The sequence below is a fragment of the Bidens hawaiensis genome, unplaced genomic scaffold (assembly GCF_021521415.1).
Source record: "Bidens hawaiensis isolate Kalapana, Puna unplaced genomic scaffold, B.hawaiensis_p1.1 tig00008762_1, whole genome shotgun sequence".
Lineage (NCBI taxonomy): Eukaryota > Viridiplantae > Streptophyta > Magnoliopsida > Asterales > Asteraceae > Bidens > Bidens hawaiensis.
The window spans coordinates 768,209-787,720 of NW_027491632.1; the positions used below are offsets into that span (position 1 = coordinate 768,209).

Genomic DNA, 19,512 nt, shown 5'->3' on the forward strand with positions numbered 1-19,512 from the left:
AATAATTATTTATAATACGCAAATATAAATATAATTATTAATGTCCAAAATTAGCAAACTCATTTTTTGCTAACATTTTTCCAACAATAACCTCAATACAATCACGTGAACATAAGATTTTAAACGGATTAAAAGAGATTGGAAGTGGACTTTAATCTAAATGGGCCGTGAAAAACATGGCCGTGTTCTTACATTACTTATTAACAAGAGGCAAACTATACTTCGGAAACTCTGGGAGCTGCGGACAGCAAGTGTAGCGTATATACATTAGCAGACATTTTCACTAGGGCCATAAAAAAGATCAACGTCTCAAGTCCATTAGAACAAGGGCGTATGTAGATCATGGCAACGGACTGCGCATCCACGATGTGTACGTTCCAAACTTTTTTTATTGCTTCGTTTTCTTTAAAAATGGAATCACTATCCTATCCAAGATATAACATCCTATGTTTCAACGATCCACAGAATAACAAATAATAAAATATATCACACGATATAATTAAGAAATATCACGGGTCATGAGAAAATATCACTAGTGGATGCTCCAAGCGCGTACATATACTTTATATATACGAAACACACAAGATAAGAAACAAAGCAACCACTTCCGGTTTCAGGTTTAAGTACAAGATAATTTCGTAATCGCTAAACACAAAACATGCAACCAGGAAGGGAATTGATTGTTTAAGTCAAAGCTTCTGCACAAACAAACACTAATTGGTAAGGAGAAAAAGTGACATCACTTACATGTATTTACTTTAGATCAAAATGTAAAACCTGGAAAACTATCGGTCTAGTGGAAAAGTAACCCAAAACTCATTTCCAAGTTTTTCGATGAAAATTTCCCCTTCCAATACAGTGGAACTCACTGGCATTGATGCACAGGAGCATTTTATCTCTGATATCACATAAGAGTAGTTGATTATAAAATATATTTCATGAATTCATTAACAAAGGAACTTCTGTTGTATAGGGAGAAGTATACAAAAATAGTGTGTACAAAATATATATTGTTATAATGATACCATGTAAATAATACAAATTAAGCAAGTGTGTAGAATGGTACTGTGTGTTTTCGATCTATTTCTTGATTACAATATACAGAGCTCGATCAGAAGATATCGAAATTTCTGATGATAGGCTACATAACACATACGAGTGGTAGATACCTCAACTAAAACTACTTTTAAGTATTAATTGGAAAAGATCATCAAACACTAGAAACTATATAACGTTTTGAGAAGAAGAAACACCTCCCACCTCAGTCTCTGGTGAAGAAACTGGAAATTTGCCTTTCTTGTTCCACAACCAAACCTTAGAAACTGAAACACTCTCATATTTAATCTTCCTCAAATCTATATTATCTTCACTTTTTTCACAATTTACATTATCTTTAACATTAAACAAAGTCACTTGCATTACATTATCAACCACATACTGAACTGAACCCATTGAAAAGCATCTTCTTGCATCCAAGTTACATCTACTAATCTCCCCTTCAATAGACCTTTCACCTTTCAAGCTCTTAAACTTTCCTAACCTCACAGAAAACACCCTCTCGATGCTATTCGTCGATACATTAACACATTTAATTTCAAATGGAGCATTATGATCAGTTAGCGCACTTTCGGTGTTGAGATTGACCCTGCAGAGAGGGCATGTGGAGTTTGATAGAAGCCACGTGTCTATACAATGAGTGTGAAAAGCATGGCTGCAAACTGGAATCAGTCTAAGCTTGTCATGTGGTGAAAACTCGCATAAGCACACAACACAATCAAATGAGTACTTTGTCCCCATGACGTGTTTGTATTCAAAAACGGGTAACCTCTCTATGAAATACGGGTCCAGACCCGAATCTTGTAATCGAAAGAGTTGTTGAAGTTGTCTTCCAAGAGACTGACGATGAGAGAATTCTGTGTCGGTAAGACCCGAGCATTACTACGGTGGGTCGACGCGAATTTGGTCGGTATCTGTTACGTTCGTTACGGTAAACACATCATTAGTAAAATGCGAACGTTAAAACCCAAAAATTAAATTAAATCGTCAAATAAACATGTAAAAAACAAAATATTTAAAACGATGTTTATTATTCGGCAAACCCTGGACGGTCACTACAAGAAAAATGACTTTTAGCGGCGACATTTATCGTCGCTAATATCCCCCTAAAGTCGCCACTAGGTAATGTCACTACAAGAAATTTACGCATTAGTGGCGACAGCTTTAGCGGAGACACTATGATTAGCGGCGGCATCAACCCTTGATCCGTGTCAAACTTCAATCTTCATTCTTGACCCTTGATAAGCTACACGTCCAGCGACTATTCTTCAACACTCCACCTGCACCACAACTTTTCCTTCTTCAACACAAATCCCCATCTCAAAAACTGTCTTCAACTACCGGAGATCAAAGAATTATGATGAAAGAGCAAGATTCAGGTCAAAGAATCTTCATTATTTCTTTTATTTCTCTTCGTGCATAAACAACACACCATCTCTGCTCGAGGTTCACGGTGGCCACACGGTCGTCAGCCATAATCTAACTACCGGAGATCATCGTTTCCCATCGCTGCAGCTGAAAAACCGCCGCCATCGTCAACCTCAACACCATCTCCTGCCACCGTGAACCGACTCCACCAAGACAGCCACTCGCCACCGTCAAGACCGTCAAGATCTGAGCACCGTCAAAGCCGTCAGGTCCAAGCTCCGTCAACACCTTCAAAATCTAGGCTCCGTCAAGACCTTCAAGATCCAAGCTTAGTCAAGACATTCAACTTCAACACCTTCATCATTGTCAAGCCGCCGTATTGTATTTTGTTGTGTTGAAAATCATTTTTGTATCATGTAATTTAAGCGATTTAATGAGAATTTAAGCGTGTTTTGTACTACCTCGTGTTCAATTTGACGTCTAATTGTGTTTCGTTGTGTTAGAAAACGTGAAATAGGTCTTCGTCAAACTTTCCGTCAATGTCTCCGGCGACCTGTTAGCGGCGGCACCTATTCATTAGCGGCGACGGTTAGGGCATTAGCGGCGCGCAAACCGCAGAGACTTATTAGCGGCGACATGTCGCCGTTAATACCTTTCATCATCATCATCATCGTCATCGTACTCAGTATATCCCACCAATAGTAATACTATGGTAGGGTCTGAGGAGGGTAAGATGTAGACAGCCTTACCTCTATCCCAGAGGGATAGAGAGGCTGCTTCCGGTGAGACCCCCGGCTCGATAGTAGTTTTGCATCAAGCCTTGGACATAAGGCACATAGCACTCAATCATCGGGACAACGGCTGATCGGTGCATGTGCCCTTGTCTTTCGGCTATCAACGCCACCACATGATGCCTGATTAACCTTCCGCCATTTTTAACGTTATTTTCACGAGATTAGTAAAATAACGTCAAAATTAGTGCAATTTTACTTTTGCCCACCCGAGGGTTCACACATATATACATTATATGCGCGCACCGCAAGCAGGGCGTTTGCCGTTAATACCTTTAGCAGCGAAAAACGTGTAAAACTCCTTTTTTCTTGTAGTGTGTGTACCAATAAACTTGATGGAATTTCTCTTACACAAGTAAAAAAGACTTGCATCAATCAATGGCATGAAGGAGTTGAATCAGGAACATAAATACTTTCAAAGCTAAAGTAAAGACATTTGTTTATGCTACAAAGACGATTCGTGCTAGGTCTTCTCTTCTTTAACTAGTTACATGAATAGCCTATTACTAAGCTTACAGTCTATATAAACTTCATTCAATATTGATTACACTCCTTCTCCTACTGCTTCTCCTTATACCCACTAATGTTATTCTTCGTCCTACCTTGACTATTGGGAAATTTCCATTCAAGAAAGAGATGTACGTATAAAGGAGCGAAGCTGACTCGATCAGGCGGTAGAGGTTGTTTAAGAATCAAGACATGCACTATCAAAGAAAGAAACTTCGCTAGCTTACCCCACATAGTGCCTCGTTGCTAATGCCTCCATATCGCCGCTAAATCTTGTACTTGTCGCCGCTAAAAAGTTTGTGCCATGTGGGATAGATGTCGTCGCTAATAGTTGTGACACGTCACCTCCGTGCCACGCCATCCCAGTATTAGTGGCAACACTTGTCATTGCTAAAAGGCACTTTTGGTCAAAACTGATTTAATGTTGTCGCTAAAACTATACAGTGCTTTTAATGCAGTTTTTGTCCCCCCCCCCACCCTCTGTAATTTCCAACTTCTTTATTCAATAACCTGCATAATTTTAGTATTTCCATCGATGGTAAAACCCAAGCATTGACGGTCCCGAGCATTAAAGCGGTAACTCGACACAAATTTGGTCGGTTTTGATTTAGCGTGTTACGGTACTGGAGCTAAAAAATGAATTAAAATTATGGTGGACCAATTGGGGGGGGGGGTGTCGATCGGTAAAACCGAGCTTTGTCAGTCACGGGCATTGAGGTGGTGAGTCTGCGTGAAATTGTTTGGTTTCCATGAGTTTGCTATGCTACCGGAACTAAATAAAAAAGATGATGTTTGGTCGATTTCCATTACGTTCGCTATGATAACTAAACTAAAAACAAAAACAAAAAAATCACGGACAAATATGATGTTTCCAAGTGGCCTAATAGGCACTTGCGGCCATAACTAAAACAAAAAAAGACGTTCGGTCGGTTTCCATTATGTTAGTTATGATAACATAACTAAAAACAAAAAACAAAAAAATTATGGACTAATATAGTGCCGCCAAGTGTCCCAATAGGGCACTTAAGGCATCAAAGTTCTTAATTATACATAGTAGTAACTAGTTTTTAGCCTACGTGTTACACGAGTTTATTTAGCGTCGGCAATACGCATTACCCATATGCAGCATGATTATAGATCCAATAACAACAGATAACCACATAGACAACAATTTCACGTCATCGTAACTACAAAAGCAACTCACAAAAAATTAATTAAAAGGAATCATATCAAATAAGTTAGTTAGGTTGAAGATTATCAAGCTGAAACAAAATCGACAAAAGAAATTCACAATCAATAAATAATCGTAGTTAAAACGGAAGTTACATATTTTATCTAAGCTATGCGAACTATTTTATCTAAGCTACATATTTTATGGAGCTAACCCCGTAGCTAAGGCCCTTTACCGTCTTTCACCTTCTGAAATGCAAGAACTCTCGAGTCAACTCCAAGAATTCTCGGACAAGGGTTTTATTCGCCCGAGTTCTTCTTCTTGGGGCACACCTATTCTATTCGTTAAGAAGAAAGATGGTTAATTCCACATGTGTATCAACTATCATGAACTCAACAAGCTTATCGTCAAGAACCGATATCCACTTCCCGTATCGATGATCTCTTCGATCAACTTCAAGGAGACGCATGCTTCTCGAAGATCTATCTTTGTTCAGGTTATCATCAACTCCGTGTTAATGAAGAAGACATACCCAAGACCGCTTTCCGTACTCTTTATGGGCATTACGAGTTCTGTGTTATGCCATTTAGGCTAACCAATGCACCCAAGGTTTTCATGGCTCTTATGAATCGTGTGTGTAAACCCTAATTGGACTAGTTTGTTATTGTTTTCATTAATGACATCTTAATCTATTCGAAATCCGAGAACGACCATAAAGAGCACCTCCATGCCATTCTTGACATGCTTCATAAGGAGCAATTGCACGCCAAGTTTTCTAAGTGCGAGTTTTGGCTTAAGAAGGTTCAGTTTTTGGGCCACAATGTCAACGACAAGGGTATTCATGTTGATCCCGCGAAGATTGAAGCCTTCAACAATTGGAAGTCGCCTACTTTTCCCACCAAAGTTCGATCTTTTCTTGGTTTGGCTGGATATTACTGTCGTTTCATTCAAAACTTTTCCAAGATCTCATTACCCCTCACCGCTTTAACACACAAGGGTAATTTACAAAAAAATACGACTTTGACCTTGAGTGGTTTTTATTTGTTTTAAGTAATTTTATGTTCATTTGTTCTATTTTGTAGTTTATATTTTTAATTCCAATGTAGTTTTTTTTATTAAATTTCAACTATTTAAAAAAAATAAAAATAAAAAATTGGAAAAACTGGTTAGGCGCCACATGGTGAAAAATCCCTAAGGGAGGGACATTATGACTACACCCCATTTTTGTAACAATTGGAAAAGATGATTGGACGTCACATGACGCAAAATGTCATTCACTTGCAAATTAGTAATTATATAATAGATAAACTACAACCATTAAAATTTCCTTTCACTTCTTAAATTCAGAGCAAAGTATAATTTCCATCCAAGAGGTTTGATTACTTACATAGGGATGGCAACGAAACCCGAACATGATGGAAAAACCCGAAACCCGACATAAATGGGACGGGTGATACCCGAACTATTAGGGTTTGGGACGGGTTTGAGATTAGTTTTAAAATTTTCCACGGGTTTGAGATTTCTAATATACTCGATTACCCGATAACATAAATTGATTTACTCGGGTATATACCCGATGTACCCGCTATAGCTTATTATATTATATAAATACTATATTCCAAATATATTATTTGTCGAAACTTATTTATGTTAATTGTTTGAGATATTTTATCTTTATGGTAACAGTCTTTGTAATCGATTAGTTATATTTTGTCAAAACCCGACGGGTTTTGAGCCGGGTATACCCAATGAGTATTTTATCAAAACCCGACAGAAAATCCGAAACCCGACGGGTAATTACCCGTTTAAAACCCGACGGGTTTGGGATGGACTTTAATAATCGGGTTTTCGTTTGGGAATATCTAAACCCGACGCAAACCTGACTCATTGCCATCCCTGTACTTACACGACTTTAGTTTAAAATTCAATTTATTTTTAACATACGAGTACTTGAGATTTTCGAATCTTTCCATTTTCGTCTAGTTCACCAAGCCCATTATTTGTTTTAGTTAATTCGGGGGTACGTTGGTCTTTTAAGGCTTTCTATATTTTATTTGTTTTTACCCTCCTTTTCACCCATCCATTACATATGACATTTAAACCCTAAGTATCTGTAACCTCTCTCACTCGTCTTCCTTCTACAACCCATCATCACCACCAACATCACCATAGACGCTAGGGGTGTTCAAAAGAATCTGAATCCATATCCGAATTATCCAAAAATCCGTATCCGAACTATCCAAAAATCTGTATCCGAACTATCCGAAAATCGTTTTTAATTCGGATAACAATTCTAGGATTTTTCGGATAGTTCGGATATTCGAACTAATTCCCTTTTTTTATTCATAACGCAGCCATCAGCCCATCTTCCCACTTAGTTCTACTTCCTGCGCATACACCAACAGATCGAAGGTCAGGTCGACGATGCTGCTCTTACCGGTGGTTATCGTATCATACTGCTGCTCTTAATTGTATGATCGATTATGACTCAAGTTCTCCTCGCCAGCCGCTCGAATCCGACCAGATTTGTTCTAATATTTGTTACTTTGTTATCGATTCAACCTCTATGTACAAATTCTTTGTAGATTCATCCTATATTTAAAGATTCGTTGGGCTTTGTTCTAATATTCGTGACTTCAATTTTGAAACACTTTATTTTTCAGAATTTTGGATATCCGTTTTATTATCCAACCGGATATCCGACATTTCGGATATGTCTAAAATTTCGAATTCGGATTCGGATTCAGATAGTGAAATCTATTATCTGAAAGGTATGGATATCCAAAACTCCGTATATCTGACTTTGAACACCCATAATTGGCGCCCCACAGCCATCACCTCTTCTGCAACTACAATATGAGATTCGCCAGTTTAGGGCTTAGTTTTGGGTTCAATTGCATGCGTACCATCCGATAAAAGCATTTGCCATAATTTCATAATTAGTGTGCTTTTCTTAGACATAGATCTTTACACATTATTCATTATCTAAGTTACAAGAACATAAATAGTAAACAAATCTCGAGAAAAAAAAACAACAAATACACACAACAAATTTACTTGTTTGCTAGAGACAATGTAGTCAATCTAAACTGCTACCTCGAATCTTTACAAAACCGTTTTATCCACAAGGTAGATTAGTGTATTAAAACTTGGAATGATGGAGATTAAGTTTAGAGAGTACTCTTTTCTAATTTTCTTGGAAGGTTTCTTTTGGTTTAGAGAGTACCCCTCTCTAATCTTTACCAAAATCTTAAGGTTTCTCCAATATTTACATAAAAATGAACTTAAATAATCAAAATGAACAATTGAAGCAAGAAGTACCCAAAGTTGTTAAAATCTATCTATAGACGGGAAGTTGCGTAAAAAGTATACATCATTACAAGCGTGATGTCTGAAATCAACCACTAAACCTATATGATTTTTGTTTTGTAAGCAGTTTTATTTTGCTTTTGTGTTAAGATTGGTGTATTTTTCATTCTCAAAGAGCTTGTTGTTTTGCCTGATTGTCTTGCTGATAATATTGGATCACTTATCACTAGTTCCTAGAAGAGAGAAAACACTTTGTGTAAGGGTAATTTTGCAATCCTATTCTATATTTTTAGATAAATATCATATATGCCCTTTCAAAGTTTAATATTTTCATATATATATATATATATATATATATAGATTTAAGTTCATTTCAAAAGTTTTCTTGACGCGAGAAGTCTTTCCAACCTATCATATAATTTTCTTTTTCTTTTATATTTAATTAATTACTAGGGCATATTTGTAAAATTTCCATGCTTTGTTTTTTTTGGTAACTAATAAATAAGTTACGAGTTTCACACATAATTTTCTTTTATGTTTTTTTTATATTATATTGATTGTTAATTTTTTATCATTTCAAAATTCTTTTTATAGTTCTAGATTTTTATATTAAAATAAGAACAACTAATTCCGAATAATTATTCCTACACATTAAAAATACATGCTACACATCAATGTTAACAACATCCTACACATCATACAACATATCATACACATTAAAAATACATGCTACACATTAATGTCATCAACATATCCTACACATCATACAACATTACCTACACATTAAAAATACATCCTAAATATCAGTGTTAACAATATATCCTATACATCATATAACATATCCTACACATTAAATCTTTTTATCGTTTGTGTCAAATAATACATCTTACACAACAAACAAACAAATAATGCAATTAACCTTTGAATCAAGAACAAAACAACAAGTACAATCAAATGCTGTTGAAAATCAAAATATTCAATTACGTGCTCACAACATGCATATCATATATACTAACGTGTGTGTGTGTGTATATATATATCTACACATCCCTTCTATTTTATCACTGTTTCGACACATATATTATACTGTTCCTACGTAAAAACAAAACCCATACACAAGCTAACCAATATCTACATAGACCAAAAACACACCACATAATTACAAGCCATTAACAAAACCAATATACAATTAGAATAATATATAAAAACACATACCTACATCCATTATAAAGTACCGTATATAGAATAACTACACATCTTTTGTAATATGGTAATAACATTTACATATTTTTTATAAATATATTGCATAAATCCTACACATTAAGAAAATATTTAACACTAAAATTTGATAGATACCTACATAATTTTAAGATCACTTTTATACATACATGAGATAAATTATATAGTTTTCATACATACGTATATGGGAGAAATTATACACGGTAACAAACAACCAAATTAAACAAAAAATATAGATTGGTAACTTATTCAAAATTAAGAAACCTACACAATAAATAATTCAAAACAAAAGTAAATGCATAGATCGCTCCATATATGTATTCACCACTGTAGCATATAAAACTTTTCATCCTAAACAAATTATATAATAATCAAAATATAAAATTGATTATATATAGACCATTAATTAGAGAGTGAATTAGGGGAACGTTAGAATTGAAGTCTTCTTTGATGAGGGTTACACAAAAAGTCATATGTACCCTTTTTTATTTAAAACATCTAATAGCAATGTCTTAATAATTACCAAGTTGCCATCTTTATTTTATACCATTGATTAAAGACAATCAATGGTTTAGATCTACTTCTCGCACTTCTCGCTATAATTTCATTTCTCGCATGAACCATCACCTATATATATATATATATATATATATATATATATAAGAGGGATATTTTAAGAACTTGATGAGTTGTAATAACTTTAAGAACTCAATTTTAGACCACACATTTAATTAAATGAGTTTGAATATGTGGTTGAGATTAAATTTGATTAAAAAATGAATGAAAAGAGAGAATAAAGATTTTTGTTGATTACACAAGTTTAAATATAGTTACACATGTGTAAGAAATCGATTCGGTGTGTAAAAAATTACGGTAATTTTTGGTACATTACTTATACTTTCGTATTACACATGTGTAAAAAAAATAAAAAAAAAATTGTTACGTTGAGTTCTTAAAACTCAAAGCGGTTCTCAAAAGAAATCAATCATATATATATATATATATATATATATATATAGGTTTAAGTTCAAGAGATAAATGATATTATTGCAAGAAATGTGAGAAATAAATATGGACCACTAGTTTTGTTTTAAGCTTTAAATGCTTAAAAATAAATAAAAAAAATATAAATACAACAATAAATCACTCTCTATCTCTCCAATTAATATAATCATAATAAATATCTCTAATTAATATATCTAACTAATTTAACTATAATAATTAAAAAGATAAAAACACCACTTTAGTTTTATTTTTTATTTACACATTCTTCATTTTATTCAACATAAATACAATTTATTCATATAATATCATTTCTTTATATTAAAAAATAATTTTCACTCAATATATTAGCATATATCAATGTATTTAAGTTTACTAAACATACAACGTACACAAAGTTATATAACCTACATTTGTTTTCAGCAATAAAAACTTACAACATACAAAAAGCATATAGCTTACATATGTAGTTCGACATCAACAATTATATAAACTACACAAAGATGCACATACCCTACACATGCGTAGGTCATATGTTTTTCGTATGTAAGCTATATAGTTTCTTATTCTTAGAACAAGTGTAAGTTATATGTTTTTGTATAGGTTGTATCTTTTTTATTGACATTTAATGCAATCATGTGTAAGATAGTTTTTTGTATTATTCTTCACAATGTAACTACGTGTTGATGGATATTGATACGTTGAGATTGAAGAAATTGGTTTTAAAAAGAAATTAATCTATGAATAAATTGTATTTGTGTAAGATAAAATTTTCGTGTGTAGGTTATATGTTTTTTGTGTGTAAATTATATGTTTTTGTATTGGTTGTATCTTTTTTATTGACATTTAATGCAATCATGTGTAAGATAGTTTTTTGTATTATTCTTCACAATGTAACTACGTGGTGATGGATATTGATACGTTGGGATTGAAGAAATTGGTTTTAAAAAGAAATTAATCTATGAATAAATTGTATTTGTGTAAGATAAAATTTTCGTGTATAGGTTATATGTTTTTTGTGTGTAGGTTATATGTTTTTGTATAGGTTGTATCTTTTTTATTGACATTTAATGCAATCATGTGTAAGATAGTTTTTTGTATTATTCTTCACAATGTAACCACGTGTTGATGGATATTGATACGTTGAGATTGAAGAAATTGGTTTTGAAAAGAAATTAATCTATGAATAAATTGTATTTGTGTAAGATAAATTTTTCGTGTGTAGGTTATATGTTTTTTGTGTGTAGGTTATATGTTTTCGTGTGCGTGTGTATTTTATTGATGATGAATTTTGTGTGTAGGTTAAATGTTTTTCGTGTGCAGGTTATATGCGGTCTTATTCTTAGAACAAGTGTAAATTATACGTTTTTGTGTAGGTTGTATGTTTTTTGTTAATATCTAATGCAAACACATGTAAAATTGTTTTTTTGGTATTATTCATCATAATGTAAGTATGTGTTGATGGATATTAATATATTGAGTTGGAAGAAATTAGTTTTCGATAGAAAGAAATTTTAATGTATGAATAAATTATACCTGTGTAGGATAAAATTCAATAAACAAAAAGTAAGTTATAAAAATAAATGAGTTCTTAATATTTTCTAATTATAATAATTTAATTAGTTATATTAATTAAATAAATAAGTATTATGGTTTATTAGTTATATTAATTGAAGAAAGAGAATAATTAATATTTTCTTTATTTAGCTTTTAGAATTTAAAACTTAAAACAAAACTAGTTGTCCATATTCATTTCTCACATTTCTTGCAATAATATCATTTCTTTCTTGAACCATTATATATATATATAGGAGAGAGATACTTTGAGAACTTTGATGAGTTGAGTTTTAAGAACTTAAAACGATTTCAATTAAAAAATCTCATTGAGTTTTAAAAACTTTGTAACCTAATTAGTGAATAAAATTGATCTACATCATAAAAGAATTTAAAATGGTAAATGTTATTTTGGTAAGTCTAATTATTTCTCTCTCCTACTTTTCATTATCTTTTAATAAAATAAAACCAAATCTTTTCTTTCTCTAAATTTTTTTCTTTCTTAATTACTCTCTCTCTCTCTCTTTCTAATTTTAATTGTTAGATCCCATAGTCAAAATACATGAATTTCAGTAAAAAAAAAACAAAAAAAAAGAAACTCGTATTTTTCTTCTCTCTATTTTTGTTATGCCTTAGACTATCTTCATCACCGGACAACATCTTCGTTTGGTTCATGTCACTAATCGGTTTTTAAAATAACTATTAAAATTTCATTCTTTAAAAGTTATTTAGCATTACCATATAAAGGTATATTACATAAGATAGATCTAATTTATGTATATGTGTAGGATATGTAATTTGTATAATTTCGGTAACTTTTGGTACTTTGTACATTTTATTTAACATATGTATTTTGCATTTGTGTACTTTATGTACGTTGTGTAAAATATGTTATTAGTTGTTGGGTAATTAATGGAATATGGCTAATTTGTGTAATTGTTGTCGATGTAATTTGTGTAATTGGTCTAGCTATAATTTGGGTAATTTATGTATGTACGTGTGTTAATTTATGTAGTTTTTGTAAATTGTGTATTATAGGTACTGTGTAATATTATTATATTACATTTAGGTAATATTATGACATTTACATAAGTTACACAGTCTTTTTAAAAAAATGTAACTTGTGTAATTTGTATATGTATGTAATTATAAAAAAACATGATCAGTTTTTTTTTTAAAAGGATTTAGTTTATAAAAATAATTAAATATAAATAAACAATGATATGGACTACTGAATTGATGTTTTTGTCTTTTATTATGGTGCATTTGACTTAAATACCATTTTATCATTTAATAATATTGATTCTCTCTCGTTCTCTAATTTTTTTTTATCATAGTTTAATTTACAATCATAAATTAGTTCCAGAATTAATTTAATACGTGGTCTGTATTTGGTTCTCAAAGTTCTAATAACTCAAGAGGTTCTCAAATTATCCCTCCCATATATATATATATATATATATATATATATATATAAAGCCAAAATTAGAAATATCGTATATACTTAACTTTGATGAATATTTACCTAATGATCATTCTACCTCTTTCTATTATATATGTTTAAATCATATATTTTATTTGGATTTTGATCAACATCGCTGATAGGCAAGATGGTTTTGTAAACTTTTAATGTCTTAGAAAAATGGAAAACTTAAGCCGAAAATAGGCAAATAAAAAAAATTGAAGACAAAAGCAGTATGGGAAATTTTAAAGTTTTAAAAAAATAAGAGTAAAATGATTATTTTGTTAAATTATTTTTAAAGGGTGTCCTAGCATGTTTTGCCTTTGCACAAGATTTAAGAATCACAAACTTTATTGCTAACCAGGATTTCTTTTTAAAAAATCGACTCTAGCAAACTTTCATTTTTATGATCTATTTTTTTGTGCCATGTATCCCACAGGCGTCAATATGGCTTTTTTCCCTTTGAATTCGATACAACCCTTCCTTGGCGCTTACTAATTACACTATGTACTTTAAGTTTGGTTTAATGACTAAATGGTCCTTCAACCTTTAAAGTTGACAAAATTGGACGGAAAGTTTGAAGGTGTTACAAAGACGGTGGCTGTTGCAGCCTGCAGGTATACTTTGCTTACTTTTAAAAAAGATAGATTTAGTCACAAGAGATTATTATTTTTAAAACACATTTTTTATGATTTATCTAACAATTTATTTTCTATTTATCTTTTTATGTGTATTTAAAAGCATATAAAAAAATGAAAACATTTTTTTTTCTTACTTATAAAAATGTTTCTTTTTTCTTATTTAAAAAACTTTGTTTTTCTTGCTTTGAAAAAATGTATTTTTTCTCTATACTTGTTTTAAACTTTTTAGAGAGCGTTTTCTTAGAGTTGATGAAATCAAAGATCCAATTAGGGATGTAAAATTAGAAATTGAAGCATATTGCTAGAGTTGATGAAATCAGTCTTCAATTTTTAAACAATTTTGCAGCCTAAGTGATGCTTCAATTTCTAACGTTCAATTTCTAATTTTGGATCTTTTTAGAGTTGATGAAATCAAAGATCCAGTTAGGGATGTAGATGATCCAAACCACTCAGAGCTTTAAGCATCACTTATTGAGCTCGACTTGACTCACGAGCCTTAACAAACCTTTATACACAAAGTTTAATTTATTATATTAAATATATATTTATATAATAATTGTTACTATATATTGCTACTATATATAAAATTATGATAAAAGTACCAAGTAACATATATAGTATGTTATGTATACTTAATTAACAAATATATTATGCATAAAAATTATATCTAAAAACATATAATAAATTAAAACAAATATACATAAATTATTTTGAAATTTATTAGCAAGTCAAGCAAGGCTTGAGCTTTATAAGTAGAGCTCGAAACCAATACCCGATTTCTCGTAAGTTAAATAAGCCAAAGACAAACTCTCGTAAGGTAAACGAACTGGTTCGCGAGCCTAAATGAGCCTATTATACATATAATCTGTATTTTATATATATTCACGAGCCAAGCTCGGGATACAACTTGTTTACACTCCCGGGTCCAATGATCTTATATGATAATAACCTTATTAGTTGTATATTCTGTTGGGGATCATTTGTTTGGGTGTTGTTGGGTTCTACGCACACGTTTAGCAATTTAACTTGCAAGAAAAACATTTGTTTGAACTAACAAAATGGGACTAATTAAAAGTCACATGAATTATCACAATTTCATATGATTAACGAGTTCAAACTTGATCTCTATGGAAAAAGGGTGAATAACTTATATTATGGTTATTGATTAGCATGAACACTGGGTGACACCACAGCACGCATAATAAACATCAAACAAGCATGAGGAGATAAGAAACGAAACGAAACAAAACCAATAAGTGCTTCAAGTTTAAGCACTTAGTTGCTAATCCTTCAAAGTCACAGAATCAACTTGCACGGCATCTGCAGTAGGCTGAGCTCTTCTAGCTAGTGCATCTACTGGGACGCTAGAGCAAATACAAACACACTTAGGATTAATTAAATCTCGAAAAGTAAATATTATTGCTAGGAACTAGTAAGAAAACCTGATGTAAGGGCGTTGTGCTCTGATGACAAATAAACCCAAGACTGGTGCTCTACCACAATATCCCCTTCCAACATATCCACACTCACTGGCAATCCTACACAAGTCCATGCAGTCATAAAATCTTGGAATTCCATTTTTGCATTCTTATCTTTTAATATCCATCGTGCAAGTTCCATGGAAACCCGTTTGGTATCCAGTTGCCAAACCTTCCCATCTGTTGTGCTAGCATACAGTTTAAAGCAATGGTCTACAAGAGCGTGCGGGTATTTATGATGGCCGCCCCCTAGAGCTTCAACAACCTTATTTACATCAAGTGAGTCGTAAGACCAGTAGTTAACATCTATCACCCATACAAGAAAGTATAGCAATTGATAAATGCACATATCCTCAAGAATTCGCCAATGGCCATCAATCTCTAAGGCTGAAACACGTCTAAGAGTGGTATTCAGTTCTTCATCAGTAGCATCGAGCATGCTCTTTAGGTCATCCCATTTATGCAAACCATGCTTCTGACCACCCTGGAGGTCTTCATCAACCTTGTATGGATTTTGCAGAAGAAGTGCTTTAAGTTTCTGCTCCAAGGTTTCAGGATCTTCATTTCTTTATCAAGTACAATGAACGAATGATTCAGCCAGCATTAAGTAAAGGGTAACACACACACAATTAGAGTACACTATTACCTTAGGGGAAGGACATTCATTTCAAATACTTCTTCTGCAGGTGCCTGCAGCCATTGCTTGTAGAACCTGAAACGCATAAAACTATCACCGTACGGCCACAGAAAACTAGATAAACCCACCCTATAAGTTTAATCATATTAGTATGCAAGAAGACTGGAATCTGGAATGAAGAATTACCTGCTCATACGGTCTTCGGGATTCAAATAAACCCAAGTTGATTCTTTTTTTTTTCTACCAACACTTTATCTCCCAACATATCCAAACTCTCACCGGATCCTAAAATACTCCAATGATGCATAAAGTCTTGACTTTCCATTCTTGCTCCATAAGATGCTATTAGCCACCGTGCAATTTCCACAGAAGCCCTTTCGGAATCCAATTTCCAAACCCTCCCATCTGCTGTGCTAGCACACAGTTCCAAACAAAGGCGGGCAATATCTGGAGAGTATCCCTCGTACGCTAGACAGTTAACAAGCTTATTTCCATCAAATGCGCTGTTAGATTCTACTCTCTCTACAAGTTTGTATAGCAATTGACCGGTGTACATAACATCAAGAGCTCTCCAATACCCATTAATCTCCACCGCTGGAACAAGCCTAAGAGCGGATTTTAGTTCTTCGTCAGTAGCGTCAAACCTGCTCTTTAGGTCATCCCATTTAAACAAATGGGACGGCTGCTGATCATGTGAGGACTCTTCCATAGGTATGTACGGGTTTTGTAAAAGAAGTTCTCTCAGTTCCAGCACCATGATTCCAGCATCTTCATTTCTTAAGCTTAGTCTGATCACAAGTATAACATTCAGCCAGCATAAATTATTAATGCACACACACACACACACACAGATATATTCAGATTACCTTTTGTTAAAGTCATTAGGATCAATTTCATCATCGGTATTTTCCATCGTTGGCGTGTTAGACCTGAAACATGGATAAACCAATAATACCCAAATTAAAACCCTCAGCAGGCAAGGGGTTAGAAAGGATTAAAAAGACAGGAGAATTTGATTCATATAAACCACATCAAGATTTATAAGAATTACCTGCTGCGGTTTTGATCATCTGGTGGCAAAGAAATCCAAGTTCGATTTCCATAACATTTTACGACTATAATTTTCTCCCCTTCCAGCATGTTAATACTCAGAGGGAATTTTAAACAAGCCCATCGATTAAAAAACTCTTGGATTTCCATTCTTTTTCCATAACTTGCTGTTATCCATCGTGCAAGGCATGGATAAGCCCGTTGGCTATCCAATTTCCAAACACTTCCGTCTGTTGTGCTAGCATACAGTTCCAAACAATGGCGTGCGATATCCGGAGAGAGCCCATAAGTGTCCACAACAGATTTAACAACCTCATACCCACCAAATGAGCTGAGAGATTCTTCTAGTTCCAATACTTGCAATACAAGATGGTATAGCACTTGACCAATGTAGAGGCCATCAACATATCTCCAACGCCCGTCAAACTCTACCGCTGGAACACGCCTAAGAGCGGATTTTAGTTCTTCGTCAGTAGCATCAAACCTGCTCTTTAGGTCATTCCATTCAGGCAGTCCAGACGGCGGGATTTCTTCCATATCTGTGCATGGATTTGGTTTAAGAAGTTCTCTCAGTTGTTGCACCATGATCTCAGCATCTTGATTTCTTAAGCTTAGACTGATCACAAGTATAACAATATTCAGCCAGCTGCATAAAGTTAAGGATAATATATATACATATATATATACACACATACTACCTTTGGTTAGAGACATCGGAATCAATTTCCATATCCATCGATCCTTGGCCTGAAACAAAGAGAAAGCCAATAATAAAACCCTAAATTGAAATCAATATCTCATTTATTAGTTGTTTGAGGTTATAAAACCACACTTCTTCCCGTAACACATTAAGCATCATCAAAAAAAAAAAAGTAATACATTACAGGAACAGAAGGAATAGAGAAGTTGAGAATGACCTGCTAGGGTTTTGAGGCGTAAAGGGTTACTATTTTTTTTAACTATTTAATATATTTGCAATTTGACTTTATCTTGACTTTTTACTAGACCGTTTAAAGTCCTAAAAAACAGGTTCTAGAAGCCACAGCGGTTGTCATTGATGAACCACGTTATTTCAATGGATAATATCAAGAAAGATTTATGAGAGTTTGAACCAAAACCTAATCCTTAGAAGACATCGCATAACCAAATTACATCGTTCAAAGTCTCATAAATATTTCTTGATTTTATGCTGACTTTTTTGTGCAAAAATATCGCTGTTGAGCTGCTATTTTGACTGCAGACGATATGGGTTAGGCCTAGGGGTATACTATAATGTGCATGACGCTAAAGATGAGTTGGCAAGGGTTAACAAGTGGCATACCACTCCCTTCATGGGTTACAGGACATTAAATGCAAGATGAGTTAAAATTGTTAACGGACTTTAGAATATCTCTACACACACACACACAATAATTTAAGAATCAATGATACATTAATTAAATAAAGATGTTAAAGGGGGGTAAACTATTTCCTTAGGGTGAGGTGGAGTGAAATGAGGTAAAGTAGGTGATGTGGTGTCAGCGTAGAGTTAAAGAGCGTGAGTGTATACCCCATGACCTTATGTCATTGGATATTGGTTATTAATTTTTGGTGCAAGAGGGGAGAATTAGAGTAGGGGTGTCACTTCTCTTATATGGGAGGTTAAGGCATTGGGTAAGAACACACTTTATAATTTGTAAGTTCATAATTATATTCTGTTAACAGTCAAAATTTTGACTAGTATATATGTGACAATTTTGTTCAGTTTTCATTGTATTACATTGAAATGCTTGAGACTGGTTTGAACTTAAATAACTTTTCTCCAAATAGTTTTACTTTCGGCAAGTAGTTAGTGTGTAGAATATTAATACTTAAAAGGCTATAATAGGCTGTCAAAACATGAAATTTTGGTTATGTTTTCGGTCGAGCCTAAATATTGTTCCAAAATCTTTAACTTACTAGAAATATATGTGTCACTTTTACCTGAAACCCAAAATCCAACATGAGAAAACCCATACCCGAACCTGAACTAACCCATCCCAAGAAACCCGAACCCGAACCGAAGTAATTCGGGTTGGTTTTTGAGTCCAAATTTTAGGTTTCGGGTCAACCCGAATAAACTTTTAGTTTTAAAACAAAATATATTTTTAGGTATAATATTAGGCTAAGCCTTAGCCGCTGATGTTATTAGAATATAGTCCAAATCGACTATTAATTCTCATTTCACCTATTATGATTTGCTTGCTTATTTTTATTAATGTTTCAATT

At 33.2% G+C, this 19,512-nt stretch overlaps 2 protein-coding genes across 4 annotated transcripts; both read right to left on the reverse strand.

The window, feature by feature from the left end:
• Nucleotides 1-1,146: 1,146 nt before the first annotated feature.
• Nucleotides 1,147-16,409, reverse strand: LOC143529893 (uncharacterized). Its single transcript, XM_077025575.1, has 4 exons — nucleotides 16,402-16,409; nucleotides 16,225-16,290; nucleotides 15,543-16,144; nucleotides 1,147-1,913 (listed from the first exon to the last, which is right to left on the reverse strand). Exons 1-4 carry the CDS (start codon nucleotides 16,407-16,409, stop codon nucleotides 1,225-1,227), a joined length of 1,365 nt encoding a protein of 454 aa, XP_076881690.1. The 3' UTR covers nucleotides 1,147-1,224.
• On the reverse strand, nucleotides 15,512-18,087 carry LOC143529908 (uncharacterized). 3 transcript variants are annotated; one of them, XM_077025592.1, is made up of 4 exons: nucleotides 17,964-18,056; nucleotides 17,267-17,881; nucleotides 17,082-17,144; nucleotides 15,512-17,003 (listed from the first exon to the last, which is right to left on the reverse strand). In XM_077025592.1, exons 1-4 carry the CDS (start codon nucleotides 17,999-18,001, stop codon nucleotides 16,424-16,426), a joined length of 1,296 nt encoding a protein of 431 aa, XP_076881707.1. In that variant the 5' UTR covers nucleotides 18,002-18,056; the 3' UTR covers nucleotides 15,512-16,423. The 3 variants fall into 3 exon arrangements, with proteins under 3 accessions (XP_076881707.1, XP_076881708.1, XP_076881706.1); XM_077025593.1 differs by having other exon boundaries at nucleotides 17,267-17,875; nucleotides 17,964-18,039; XM_077025591.1 differs by having other exon boundaries at nucleotides 17,267-18,087.
• Nucleotides 18,088-19,512: the final 1,425 nt, after the last annotated feature.

Bases quoted from the DNA above. Each gene is read 5' to 3' on its own strand.
- LOC143529893 (XM_077025575.1), bottom strand. The intron at 16,145-16,224 runs GTAATAGTGTAC...TACTTGATAAAG, and splicing joins ATGAATGTCCTTCCCCTAAG to AAATGAAGATCCTGAAACCT. The intron at 1,914-15,542 runs GTTTTCTTACTA...TTACCGACACAG, and splicing joins GCACAACGCCCTTACATCAG to AATTCTCTCATCGTCAGTCT.
- LOC143529908 (XM_077025591.1), bottom strand. From the start codon at position 17,979: ATGTCTCTAACCAAAGGTAGTATGTGTGTATATATATATGTATATATA. The intron at 17,145-17,266 runs GTAATTCTTATA...TCCATGTTTCAG, and splicing joins GATGATCAAAACCGCAGCAG to GTCTAACACGCCAACGATGG. The intron at 17,004-17,081 runs GTAATCTGAATA...ACTTGTGATCAG, and splicing joins CCTAATGACTTTAACAAAAG to ACTAAGCTTAAGAAATGAAG.